The 13,957-nt window shown below is 42.2% G+C and overlaps 1 protein-coding gene across 1 annotated transcript in view; it reads left to right on the top strand.

The window, feature by feature from the left end:
- Positions 1-6,366: 6,366 nt before the first annotated feature.
- LOC120020655 (obscurin-like) overlaps positions 6,367-13,957 on the top strand; it is an 84,650-nt gene continuing 77,059 nt past the window's right edge. Inside the window, exons 1-5 of the mRNA XM_038964359.1 lie at positions 6,367-7,041; positions 7,125-7,144; positions 7,176-7,456; positions 12,892-13,161; positions 13,546-13,806. Of these exons, the coding sequence (XP_038820287.1) occupies positions 6,367-7,041; positions 7,125-7,144; positions 7,176-7,456; positions 12,892-13,161; positions 13,546-13,806 (1,507 nt within the window). The remainder of the gene's footprint in view (positions 7,042-7,124; positions 7,145-7,175; positions 7,457-12,891; positions 13,162-13,545; positions 13,807-13,957) is intronic.

The following is a 13,957-nucleotide window of genomic DNA, read 5'->3' as shown; positions in this document are numbered from 1 at the left end:
TTTCCTCCAGACGTGATCCTTGGCATTCAGGCCAAAGAGTTCAATCTTGGTTTCATCAGACCAGAGAATCTTGTTTCTCATGGTCTGAGATTCTTTAGGTGCCTCTTACTCCAAGTGGGCTGTCATGGGCCTTTTACTGGGGAGTGGTTCTGTCTGGCCACTCTACCATAAAGGCCTGATTGGTGGAGTGCTGCAGAGATGGTTGTCCTTCTGGAAGGTTCTCCCATCTCCACAGAGGAACTCAAGGAACTCACTCTGTCAGAGTGACCATTAGGTTCTTTGTCATTCTCATAGTCGCACATTGGTAATACTCAGTGAAAACATCATAGGTAAGCAGGGCTGGGTTTGGTTAAAACCCTGGATGGTCTCTCGAGTGGCGTAGCGGTCTAAGGCACTGTTGCGGTGTCACTACAGTCTGGGGTTCTATCCCAGGCTGTGTCACGACCAGCCGTAACCGGGAGTCCCATACGGTGATACAATTGGCCCAGCATCGTCCGGTTTAGGGGAGGGTTTGGCCGGGGAGGGGGGGCTTTACTTGGCTCATTGCGCTCTAGCTACTCCTTGTGGCTGGCCGGGTGCCTGGAGGCTGACTTCGGTCGTCAGTTGAACAGTTTTCGTCCGATAAATTGGTATGGCTGGCTTCCAGGTTAAGTGTGCGGGTGTTAAGAAGCGAGGCTTGGCGGGTCATGTTTCGAAGGACGCATGACCTCTCCTGAGCCCGTTGGGGAGTTGCAGCGATGAGACAAGATCACATTTGGATATCACGAATTTGGGTTGGAAAAGGGGGGAAAATTACAACATAAAATAAAAAATAAAACCCTGAATGGTAGACCAAAGGGTAGCTCTATATAGATATATTCTCCAGTAGTAGGTGCTGCTCAACCTATAGTTTTTTATTCTGATAGTGGATATAATGTTGAAGAGCTGATGTTGTTTTTAAGGTACAAATTCAACATATGTTCATGTGAATATTCAAAGATCCATATAAAGACAATATGTACATTTTCCCACCAGTGGTGTTTCCACCAAACTGACTTCTTGCAGATAAAAGTCCGTGCTTAATGACTTTTGAGTTTTCATGTACCGATTAAACATTTTAAGTTCATTTCCATCATGTTTTAAATCTACCGATAGTTTTGGCGCAAAAACGGTTGTGTTAAATAGCAAATGTGCCTACTCTGGTCTTGGCATGTACGCTCCAGCCAACAGCTCTCAGATGCAGTGCAGGTTGCTGTTCAGGTTGGCTAGTCTACATGATGAGATTATGATAGATAAAAGAGAGAATATTTTTATCTGTCAAATGGCAGCCAAGCATCGATCATGTCACCAGAATAAGATCCTCAATATTTATTGGAAAGGAGCATCAAGCTCATCACCGTACACTTTCACCACCCTGTGAAGTTCATCATGTATGTCTTCTGTAGCGTAATAAACGTAATGGTTTCCAGAGTCGTAGTGGGAGGATCACACACCATATTATCACGTGACTAAGTTTACTTCAGTATGATGGTTATTATATCAATATTTGCGCATAAAGGCATTTCCACCGCCATTTCTCACAAAATACATTTTACAGGCACAAAAAGATCCCACCATGTCCAACGAACAAATGATCTGCCAGCATTTGTACAATTGTACCGAAAAGTCCTGTTTCCATCACAGCTGTCGTGATTTCTTTTTATACAGTATGACTTTACTCGTATGAAAACTGTGGATAGAAAAGTCATTTATGTTGAAATTTGGTTACCATGATAACATAATCATGTGCTTGAAATTTCACCCTCAAAACAACAGCTTACGATGATTACTTTTTTGTTGTTGACAAATTACGTTGAAAAAATGTTATTCAACCAGTTTGTGCCCAGTGGGAATCCAACTGCTCCCCTTTAGATGCACCTTTTTATGGAAGTGTGTACTGTAGGTGTTATTTGACCTTGATAGTGATAGGGGTCTGGTTGATGGCCTACGTCACACTGCAGTCGTGTTCCTCAAGTCTGGTCCTGGGGACTCAAGCGGTATAAACTTTTTTCAATGATTTGATGATTAGGCTACTTATCAAGTTTAATCAGGTATGTTAGTGCTGGACTTGTAAACCCTATGGGTTTCCAGTATCAGAATCGAAGAACAGTATGACACCAAATAATCAAAATATTTCACTTCAGTAGGCTAGTCTATATGTGTAACTCGTAGACAAAAAAACCTAGCTATGAAATATGCAGTGGAGCCTACTTCCAACAACAACAACAAGTATATTTGGAAAGAATGCTGTGGGGATTTTAGCATGTACATCTTGGTGGGGAAAACTAACATTTTTTGGGGGGGGGATGCATGCCAGCAAAGCCACTACACAACACAACTCAACTCAACACTAAACAATACATTAATTGCACTATAATGGTGAGAAACAGTGCCCAAAAACTGTTATGGCCTACATAAAGCTGTCTCAACAGCAAAGCTTTCTTTTCAGCACCATAGAGTGAGTCCTTACCACCACTACACCTGGCTATCAGCGGAGCCTTGTCTGGCAGCGACACAGTTCATTCAGCCTCATTTACTACCTTTTAAAATAACATAGCTGATATGGCTGACTTGCTTAAACAAATGTGATTTCCACTGAGAATTGAGATGTACAAACTATGGCATAAGGGAATGACAAGCGCATAAGAGGCAATCCATAATTTTGATTAAGACATTAATGAGCAAGCTAGGATGGACGTAGTCAATACAACTATTTGTTCAGCACTTTTGAAATGTGCAGTGACAGAATTCAGAACATGGGCCATTCTTACAGTATTCTCCCTGTAAGCCAAGTCAGAACCGTAGGATAAATTAAGGGGGCATATAAGCAGACAATAAAATCTCTTACAATATTTGATAATTACATTTATCTAAAACAGGCTATAGGCTACATGTGCACCACCAAGTCAGAACAGTAGGCTAAATTATGAGGGAGAAAGGGACCAAATTATTAGGGTGAAGCACATGGGCTACCAACAGCTTACTACACAACATAGACTTAGAATTCCTTAATTAGCTACAGTATACATATCTCCCTGGCATATTACATCATTTATGCAGCAGCATACAATACATTTTTGGACTCACCTTGTTGTGCTGTGCCTACTTGAACAGGAAGGTGGTGCGGCTGTCCTTGTGGACAAATTTTGTCATCAAACTTTGCTATCAAAGTCTGGCATTCTCTGGATTTATGGTGCTTTCGAGACAACTGGGAACTCTGAAAAAAAACAAGGTTGAATCATGACGTCAGTGATCTTCAGGTCTGAGCTCTAGAAAGAGGCTTGAGTTCCCAACATGGAATTCCAAGTTAGATGACCATTCAAAACATATTTTCCCAGCCGGAGCTCGTTTTTTCCCCGGGTTCCCAGTTATCTTGAACTCACTGAAGTCTGAGATTTCCCAGTTCCGAGTTTCCAGTTGTTTTGAATGCGGCAAAATTCATGCTGGATTGACATCATGGCCAATATATTCAACCTTTTCTGGCCCATGTGTGTGAATATTCATCCTTTTAAGCTTGGAAAAGAGACCCTTAAACCCAGACTTGGACCACACACCCTCTCCCCTGAATAGAAGGCTAGTGATTGCTTTGCAAAGCTCGCAGTTAGCCACTGATTCCTTCCAAACCACTCATTGATGAATTTGTGATTTCTAACTTGTTTATGTCCAATGGCCAATGAGCACCAATTAGTTTTATCTATCATTTCTCTTCATGTGAAAAGGATTGACAGGATTTGCCAGTAGATTGTCAACTTGATTCATGATGATGACTGCTTTCTAGATTGCTAGCTAAGATTTTGAAAGTATGATGTTGACAGGATCAGTCTAATCAAAGCTACGGTAGATATAATGTGATTTAACTTCATTTTATTTTGTGGCCAATGACTTTGAGCCTTCTTGGATAGGCACTTCTAATGTAAATCTATGGCAGCACCCAAAGGGCTTGAACTTCGAGTTCTCCTCGTAGATTTTGCGGTGACGTAGTGTTCCCATGAGTGACAGGACACTGAGCCAATCACGGCGCGAATATGGGAACGTTACCAAACCCCTACGCTCCGTATTTTTCGCTGGCTTCCCCACCACCACAGAAAGCACTAAGCTAGGCTGAAACACCTACATTTTGCAGCTGCCTTACTCAAGAAAGCAAAAAAGAACCATGTTTCTATGCAGCTTTATTAACTTTATGATTTTTTGCAAACTAATATGTGACACGTATTAATGACAAAATAACAGGCACAATTTTTTTTAAATATGTGATGTTGTTACTCTGTATCACAGTGTTTTAGTTGTTTCTCTGTCCAGGGTTGGCAAATGTGCTTTACAAAATGATAAAAATGCAGATTGTTACATTGATTGTCACAATTTGATGTAACCTAGAAACATTATGTGCAATGTGTTCTTAAAAGTCACCAAATTTACAGCATGCTTTGTGTATTTTGTCGTTGAATTTTAAGTCGGCATTGTGTAGTGGTTATGTAATTGTAAACAGATAAAGTAAAGACCTGTAAAACAACTCTCTACTAGGCTGAGGGATTTGCTCTATAAATGTTTTAACTACTGAGATACTATTGTTATCTACAGAAGTCTAGAGAGGACATATTAATAAAAACAAATAGTTCCAACGTTATATTTAGATAACAACTTATTTAACTCATGATCACTACATAACAAAAGTTGTTTTATCGAGATCACAAAATAATTGTCTCATGATCACAACTTAACAAAAGTTGTTTTGTGGAGATCAAGAGATAATCAAAGTACCACACATAATCCATTAATTTGTTCAGATGCATGATAACCACTTCATCAAGGAGCCCTGTCGCTGTGTTGACCCCATTTAAGCCCTGAACGATGCCTGACCAGCAGCCCTGTCTCCCAGGCTGTGTGCTGCACCCAAGACCACAGCCAATCGCATGCAAGGAACAAAGCAGCTAACTTGGCTAGTCTTGTGAGCTAGCTAGTTAGCTAGGTAGTCTCGTTAGCTAGGAAGAAAGCTAGCAAGCTAGTCTGTTATCTATGCTGGTTGTTAGCTTGCATAACTGATATGGCAGAGCCCCACCTGTTTTGAGCCACATGTGTTTAGCTAAAAAAATATATATAATATATATACAGTACCAGTCAAAGTTTGGACATACCTACTAATTCAAAAAAAAAAAATATGTTTACTATTTTCTACATTGTAGAATAATAGTGAAGACATCAAAACTATGAAATAACACATACGGAATCATGTAGTAACCAAAAAAGTGTTAAACAAATCAAAGCATATTTTATATATGAGATTATTCAAACTAGCCACCTTTTGCCTAGATGACAGTTTTGCACAATCTTGGCAACCTCTCAACCAGCTTCATGAGGTAGTCATCTGGAATGCATTTCAGAGGGATTAGATGCCCCAAGAGCTCTTACTTAGCTCAAGGTCAGGGACATTCAGTTTGCTAACATTCTAACTTATAAACTGATAATGAGCTCCAAACACAAATGAAAGCATGATGTTAGCATGAAATGCACCATCCTTTAGTGTAGCAATCAATAAAAACATATGCGCTGATCCACTGTGGGCTTTGCCACCCCCCAGCCATACAGTCCATCTATCATCAATGCGTCCACTCCTATTTAAGGAGTTTATCTCGTGATCTCAACAAAACAACATTTGTTATGCCGTGATCGTGAGAAAATTATCTTGTGATCTAGAAAAAACAACTTTTGTTATGTCGTGATCTTGAGATTAATAAGTTGGGATCTCAACATAACGAGATAATGATTTTTTTATTAGTATGTCCTTTTTGAACCGTAGTAATCAGTCAACAATGCATATCTTACATTTTGTTGACTTCCATGGCAGACAGACTTCACTAAAAATATCTGAGCCATGTGTGACACATGTTAACACATTCTTCCAATTTCCTATGAAAACTATCTCAATTTGCAGCAAACAATTCACTCCATAGTGGCCCACTCAAACACATGCCTCTACGTGAGAACAAGGTTTTCCAAACCTTCAAGTCATTACTTCCTGGTGTAGTGTTATTACATGATCATGTTAGGCATTAGTGTCAGACATGAGAAGGATGAGACACTAGAGGTCGTGTAGTGTCATACATGTGTGACATTGTAGTTCAAGAGGCAAGTGATTTAAATTATTGACAACAACAATAGAAGGACATCTTGCTTTTTTTGCCTCATGATCTTGATATATCTTAGTATTCTTCTATAAGTGTATCTATATTACCCTCACTTACTGGATATATTATTCTATACTTCTATATTCTATACTCATGTATTGATTCCTTTCAATTGTGTGTTTCTATTCTAAATGGCATTATTTCCTTGGTAATCTAGGAACCAGTAATGGACCAGAACCTGTTTGGAGGGGCCCCCAGATTCCTCACGCGGCCCAAAGCGTTTGCAGTGTGCGTGGGCAAGGATGCCACTCTAAGCTGCACCATCGTGGGCAACCCCACCCTATTGATTACCTGGGAAAAGGAGAAGCTACGTCTGACCTCTGGGGGCCGCTTCAAGACGGTGGGTGATGGTAATGTCTACCGCCTCACCATCTACGATCTAACCCTGGAAGACAGCGGCCAGTACATGTGCCGGGCCAAAAACAACGTCGGGGAGGCATACGCATGTGTAACCCTTCATGTAGGCCTTCCACAGGAGATGGTGGAGAGGGCCCCCGTCTTCATGGTCAAGCCTACCTCTGTACGCGTTGGCCTGGGGGGCGATGTGGTCTTCCACTGCCGGGTTGCTGCTTACCCAGAGTCTAAATTTGACTGGGATAAGGACGGGCGTTACCTAGCCGAGACGAACCGCATCAAGGTGTCCTCGGACGGCGACAGCAGCTCCCTGAGGATCCAGAGCGTGCGCAGCCTAGACAGCGGCACGTATACCTGCCGCGCCCAGAACTCGGTGGGCCGCTCGAACTCTGCCGCCACCTTGGTCATAGACACCCAGGACTCCCGTCACCTGGGCCAGGACAAGAGCACCTCCCTCCTCTCCCACATGCAGAAGCGTAAAGAAGGGATCTCCATCTACCGCACAGCAGAGACCCACAGCTCCTCTCACAACTCCACCACCACCTCTTCCACGGCCACCACTACGGTCACAGACGGGCTGAGCGGTCTGGGTCTGGCCCACGGCAGTGCAGCACTGGTCAGGCAGCTACCCAAAAGCGTCTTTACCCGCACCTGCACGGTGACTGAGGGCAAGCATGCCAAGCTCAGCTGCTTCGTGACGGGTCACCCCAAGCCTCATATCATCTGGAGGAAGGATGGGGGGAACATCGGCGAGGGACGAAGGCACATCATGTATGAGGACCAGGCCGAGAATTTCATCCTCAAGATCCTGTACTGTAAGCAGAGCGACAATGGCCTGTACACCTGTAATGCCTCCAATATGGCTGGACAAACCTACAGCGCTGTGCTGGTGATTGTTAAAGGTAAGAAGAGCTTTTTTGAAACCTTTTGACAAGCTTGATATACAGTATGCTCACTGGTGTAGCACACGCCCCCGCAGCCCTCGTGGTTGGGGTTCCCCCGGAGGTCGGGCCTCCCCAGATAGCATATGAACACGTCATAAATCATGATTTCATTTTTTGGAATGACGGGAAATTAGCTTTAAAACTTCAGATTTTTCTCTCAGCCTAATGGCAAAATGTGTAAAATAGCACGAAATTAGCTATTAAACAGATTTTTGGGGGTCTATACCCCATTGCAAAAAAAAGTACAATGTTTTTGTTTTATTTTTTTGCAATGGGGGGACCTTGCGGGGGCCCCACTAAAATGCGCTACGCCACTGAATATGCTGTTATGTTGGTACAGTATTTCAATATACTGTAAATTATGTAAAATAGTGAATTTACTCTATGTTTGATAATTTCAATTTCTCCATTCTAAAATAAAATGTTGAGCATTAGTTTTTACATATCTCGCATTGCCATACTCCCAAGTCTAGTTCATCAATAGGCTGCTGAGGAAAAAGTGAGGGTAGTTTTTCCATAAAATTATTCATGACACATGGAGGGACATGACAATGCTTGTCATGTAGGGAGATGACCTTTGATTAACTCTCATGGCTCTATATGAATTGCTGATACTGGACTAGTATATATATTATAAATATATATATATATTTAAATATAACTGTCTGCAATGCAAGCCTGCATAACAGTTTGTCATTCTTGTGATGTCAAGGTCCCCCTGTATTGGGCTTGTGTACTTCAAAACATTGGTTTCAAAGAGTGTATAAACATGATAGCTAAAGGAATCTGAGGTTAACTGAGTGTTTCCCTTGAGATAGTGTATAATGTTATTCAGTCATGCTCTTTCTGAAATGAATCTCAACAAGTCTGTCTACACCAATGACTGTATATATGAATGGACAAAACCATCGATCACGTGACACCATTCATTCCTATGTGAAGACTCAATAGTGCATTTAAGATGGCGTCTCATGGAGACATAACATGCGCAGTTTGAGCTAGTCCAGGTAGTGGCGTTGCAGGCTAGCTCAGTTCTGCCCCTTTTCATTGAGTTAGATTGACAACAAAGATTGCCATTTCCCCATTCACTATAATGGGGAATCTTGTTTTGTGCAAACAATGCTTGCAGTACCGCTGTCAGCCTTGAATTTCATGACTTGATGTGCGGGGGCAGTCGTTCTCCCCTGGTCTACACTACCAGAATTAACCAAAGTAAGCTAAAACGTTCACCTGAGCACAGTTTTACTTTTCTCCAACATACTGTATACTTAAACTGCGCAACTAAGTGGTGGAATGCTGGCAGCGATATGAAGGAGGAGTGTTGTGTTTCATCTATTTTCTGCCGGTGATGAGTATTTCACAGTGGCTATTAGCCCGCTGTAACCTCCAGGCGCCAGAGCTAGGGTGACTTTCCATGAGCCACCCCTGATTGGCTAGAAGCCTGGAGCATGAATTATCAATGGCGGTTGTTAATCTCTGTCTCAATTTGACAGCGAGTGCAGAGCCCATGGCAGGCATTTGGTTGTGTCTGGTTATAATTGACGCCAGATAATGGATACTCGACATGCCTGCCTTGTTGTTGTGTTGTTGTTTTATAAGATTTTGTCGGGGGATTTGCAAAGGAGAAGGGCTGTATCCCTCTGCCCTGTATGCACCAGTGTTCCTATTAATACCAGATAATTTGATAACCCCCCTGGGACGCAAGAAGCAACTTTGGAAAAGGTCATAATAGAAACCTACTCAGTAGTCAAAGTCCCAGCCAAACATTCAAAACACACACATTTAGATGATACGATATGTGGAAAGATGAGAGCAGCACATAAAGAATTACCCAAAATGTAAGTGAATATGATTTTCCCAAAAGCATAAGGCACTATTTTGAACCCATTGTAAATTGCCTTGTAAACTCATTCCATAATAAAGTAAACAGACAGTTACATCGTAGAGAACTAAAGCATTATTAAACAGTGGTGGAAAAAGTACTCAATTGTCATACTTGAGTAAAAGTAAAGATATCAAATCAAATCAAATTTATTTATGAAGCCCTTCTTACATAAGCTGATATCTCAAAGTGCTGTACAGAAACCCAGCCTAAAACCCCAAACAGCAAGCAATGCAGGTGTAGAAGCACAGTGGCTAGGAAAAACTCACTAGAAAGGCCAGAACCTAGGAAGAAACCTAGAGAGGAACCTGGTTATGAGGGGTGGACAGTCCTCTTCTGGCTGTGCCGGGTGGAGATTATAACAGAACATGGCCAAGATGTTCAAATGTTCATAGATGACCAGCAGGGTCAAATAATAATAACCACAGTGGTTGTCGAGGGTGCAACAGGTCAGCACCTCAGGAGTAAATGTCAGTTGGCTTTTCATAGCTGATCATTCAGAGTATCTCTCCCGCTCCTGCTGTCTCTAGAGAGTTGAAAACAGCAGGTCTGGGACAGGTAGCACGTCCGGTGAACAGGTCAGGGTTCCATAGCCGCAGGCAGAACAGTTGAAACTGGAGCAGCAGCACGGCCAGGTGGACTGGGGACAGCAAGGAGTCATCAGGCCAGGTAGTCCTGAGGCATGGTCCTAGGGCTCAGGTCCTCCGAGAGAGAGAAAGAAAGAAAGAAAGAGAGAAAGAGAGAATTAGAGAGAGCATACTTAAATTCACACAAGACACCGGATAAGACAGGAGAAATACTCCAGATATAACAGACTGACCCTAGCCCCCCGACACATAAACTACTGCAGCATAAATACTGGAGGCGACGATACCCCCGGACAGGGCCAAACAGGCAGGATATAACTCACTTTGCCAAAGCACATCCCCCACACCACTAGAGGGATATCTTCAACCACCAACTTACTAGCCTGAGACAAGGCCGAGTATAGCCCACAAAGATCTCCGCCATGGCACAACCCAAGGGGGGGGGGCGTCAACCCGGACAGGAAAATCACGTCAGTGACTCAACCCACTCAAGATACCATTATAGAAAATGACTCAAGTAAAAGTGAAAGTCACCCAGTAAAATACTACTTGAGTAAAAGTCTAAAAGTTTTTGGTTTTAAATTTACTTAAGTATCAAAAGTAAATGGAATTGCTAAAATGCACTTAAGTATCAAAAGTAAAAGTATAAACCATTTCAAATTCCTTATATTAAGCAAACCACAATTATTATTTTATTTTTTTAACGGATAGCCAGGGGCACACTCCAACACTAATTTACAAACAAAACAATTGTGTTTTGTGAGTCCACCAGATCAGAGGTAGTAGGAATGATCAGGGATGTTTTCTTGATAAGTGTGTGAATTGGACCATTTTCCTGTCAAAATGTAACGAGTACTTTTGGGTGTCAGGGAAAATGTATGGAGTAAAAAGTACATTCTTTTATTTAGGAATGTAGTGAAGTAAAAGTAAAAGTTGGCAAAAATATAAATTGTAAAGTAAAGTACAGATACCCTAAAAAACGACTTAAGTAGTACTAACTTAAAACCTCTCTGGGATATGTGGGACGCTAGCGTCCCGCATGGCCAACATCCAGTGAAAATGCAGAGCGCCAAAAAAATCACACATGCAATACACCAAATTAAAGCTACACTTGTTGTGAATCCAGCCAATGTGTCAGATTTCAAAAAGGATTTACGACGAAAGCACACCAAATGATTATGTTAGCATGAAAACGATTATGTTAGCATAAATAGCCACAGAAAAACACAGCCATTTTTCCAGCCAAAGAGAGGAGTCACAAAAAGCATAAATAGAGATAATATTAATCACTAACGCATGTTCAGCTCATGGCAGACCTTACTCAATCCCCTCTCATTCGGCCCCACTTCACAGTAGAAGCATCAAACAAAGTTCTGAAGACTGTTGACATCTAGTGGAAGCCTTAGGAAGTGCAACATGACCAATATCCCACTGTATCTTCAATAGGGAATGAGTTGAAAAACGACCAACCTCAGATTTCCCACTTCCGGGTTGAATTTTTTCTCAGGTTTTTCCTGCCATATGAGTTCTGTTATACTCACAGAAATCATTCAAACAGTTTTAGAAACTTCAGAGTGTTTTCCATCCAAATCTACTAATAATATGCATATTCTAGCTTTTAGGACAGAGTAGCAGGCAGTTTACTCTGGGCGCATTTTTATCCAAGCTATTCAATGCTGCCCCCCTGTCCCAAAGAAGTTAAGTACTTTACACCAGTGTTATTAAGCCTAAATGGAGATGATTCCTTTTGTTTCTGTAATTTGCTCTCTAAGGATTGTACATGTTTTTTATACCCTGAGTCATTTATTGGAGCCCATAGACAGCATAAATCATGTGTGTATCACGTTTTTACACTTCTTTCCTGAGGTGGGTTGGTTTGAGATTATTGGGTTGTTAATGGATTACAGATGAAATACATAAGTGATTGAAGCTCTACTACTGTACACATACTTGTTTTATGGGGTGCATGGAGTGTTCAGAGATACTGTAGATACATTAGCTAATTTAATTACTGGAGTCACTCACCTTTTGAAAACGTTTCTGTAATCTTCCTGTGTCAGAGCCCAAGGCATTCTATGGTACAGTGTATTCAAAGAAAGACACCTTCATTGAATAGGCAAAAACAAAAAGAGATTGACTTTTTGAGCAATTGACTTATGTATTGATGGGGTTCACCTTGGGGTCATGATAGGGGCTGCACCAAATGATTGATGTATTATAATAATTGATTATGCTTATGTTGTATTAATAGAAGGGGAAGGGCTATAAGACCCCTCCCCCACTACATTTATAGGGTCCTGGACTACAGATTAGCAATATATATATGCATTATAAGGTTTAATATTGTTCCACAGTTCTTTTCTAGTCTCTGACTCTTATAAGAAACAGTCTGAGAGATGTGTGAGTTATTGCAGTAAAAACAGGGTGTCTGTGAGAAAGCGCCTCAAGGCTAAAAGAGATTCATAGACACAGAACCCTGCAGGGGAGTAAAAGAGATAAGAGACTAGTCAGACATGCCACTATAAAGCAACTTGGGGAGTGGAAAATTACTGCTGAGCCCTTAGAAAACACTCAAACTAATGTCTCTCCTGATGCATGGGCTTGGTCTCATGAGTAGAAGGTGTTGACGTAGGCAGTTACATCACTAGGGGTTGACTGCAAGCATATTAAAGCAACTTGGACCCTTTCCTATTTTGCAGAACTTACTCGGAAACATGCGTGCTATGTTCCCGTTGTCAACTTCTGTCTGCAATTACATTCATAAATTAATGATTGAATTACTTAAAGATATTGTCTGATTGCTGATTTCACCCATAAGCAAATGATTGACAACGAACAAGGAACCTACCCCAACAGTATCTACCAATATGCATAATTTTCCTCACCTTTTGAGTATTATTCTGCGCTCTTCCCATGATCCTCAGAGCCCAAGGTGCCGTTCAGGAGGAAGCTGCAGGATGTGGAGGTCCAGGAGAAGATGACGGCCATGCTGCTGTGTGAGGTGCCCGTTTCGGCTAGCCAGGCCAGCTGGTTCATGGAGGAGACACGTCTGGAGGACAGCTCCAAGTACTGCATGGAGGAGGAGGGGACCATGCGTCGCCTCACCATCCGCAATGTCACCACTAATGATGATGCCGTCTACATCTGCGAGATGAAGGAGGGGAGCCGCACCGTAGCCGAGCTCACTGTGCTGGGTACGAGAGCCATTTTCTTGTCTCTCTAGTCTTCTGACAACCTTCTGATGCATCCATTAACAGATAAGGCAACATCATCAACCTTGAGATCCTTCCTACATATACTTTGATGGGAAACATGTAAGACAGAAGTTAACACTGCTTTAGTTTACAACGCCATGTTGTGCAGTCTCGTCAAGGAATAGGCATTACTGCATATTACTGTCAAACGATACTGTGAAAATACTGTCAAAACATTTAACGGTGCAAAGGGGTATCCAATTTCATTTATGACCTCTCCAGGGGACAATAACCTTGGTATTCAGTTTACACAGTGTTAGTGCTGCAGCGTTGTAGACCACACTACACCTGCCCTTTGGTGACCCCTGTGCTTGCCACTTCCAGGGAACATCACTAAGAAGCTTCCCAGGAGGACTGTAGTGTCGGGGAGTGATACAGTGATCTTCTGCGTTGAGCTGGAGCACCCCAGTTCTGACGCCTACTGGACACGCAACGGCGAGCGTCTGAAGCCGGACACACGGATATCCATTGCCTGCACCCTCAGACAGTACACGCTAACCATCAGCCACTGCCAGGCCGACGACTCAGGAGAGGTGGCCTTTGTGGCTGGAGACTGCAAGACCTCCACACGATTCTCTGTCGCGGGTGAGCTACAGACATAGACCTAGAACACAGACTCAAAGCCCTTTTCCTATCACGACACTAAATAAGGGAATCCTAAATTAGAGTACACTTTTGAATAATCCCATCACAAAGGTTAACTCTTATGTTATGTACATCTGCAGATGCATCATAT

This window comes from Salvelinus namaycush, chromosome 25 (assembly GCF_016432855.1).
Source record: "Salvelinus namaycush isolate Seneca chromosome 25, SaNama_1.0, whole genome shotgun sequence".
Taxonomy (NCBI): Eukaryota; Metazoa; Chordata; class Actinopteri; order Salmoniformes; family Salmonidae; genus Salvelinus; species Salvelinus namaycush.
The sequence above is the reverse complement of the archived record's forward strand: the minus strand, read 5'-3'. Positions and strand labels throughout refer to the sequence as shown.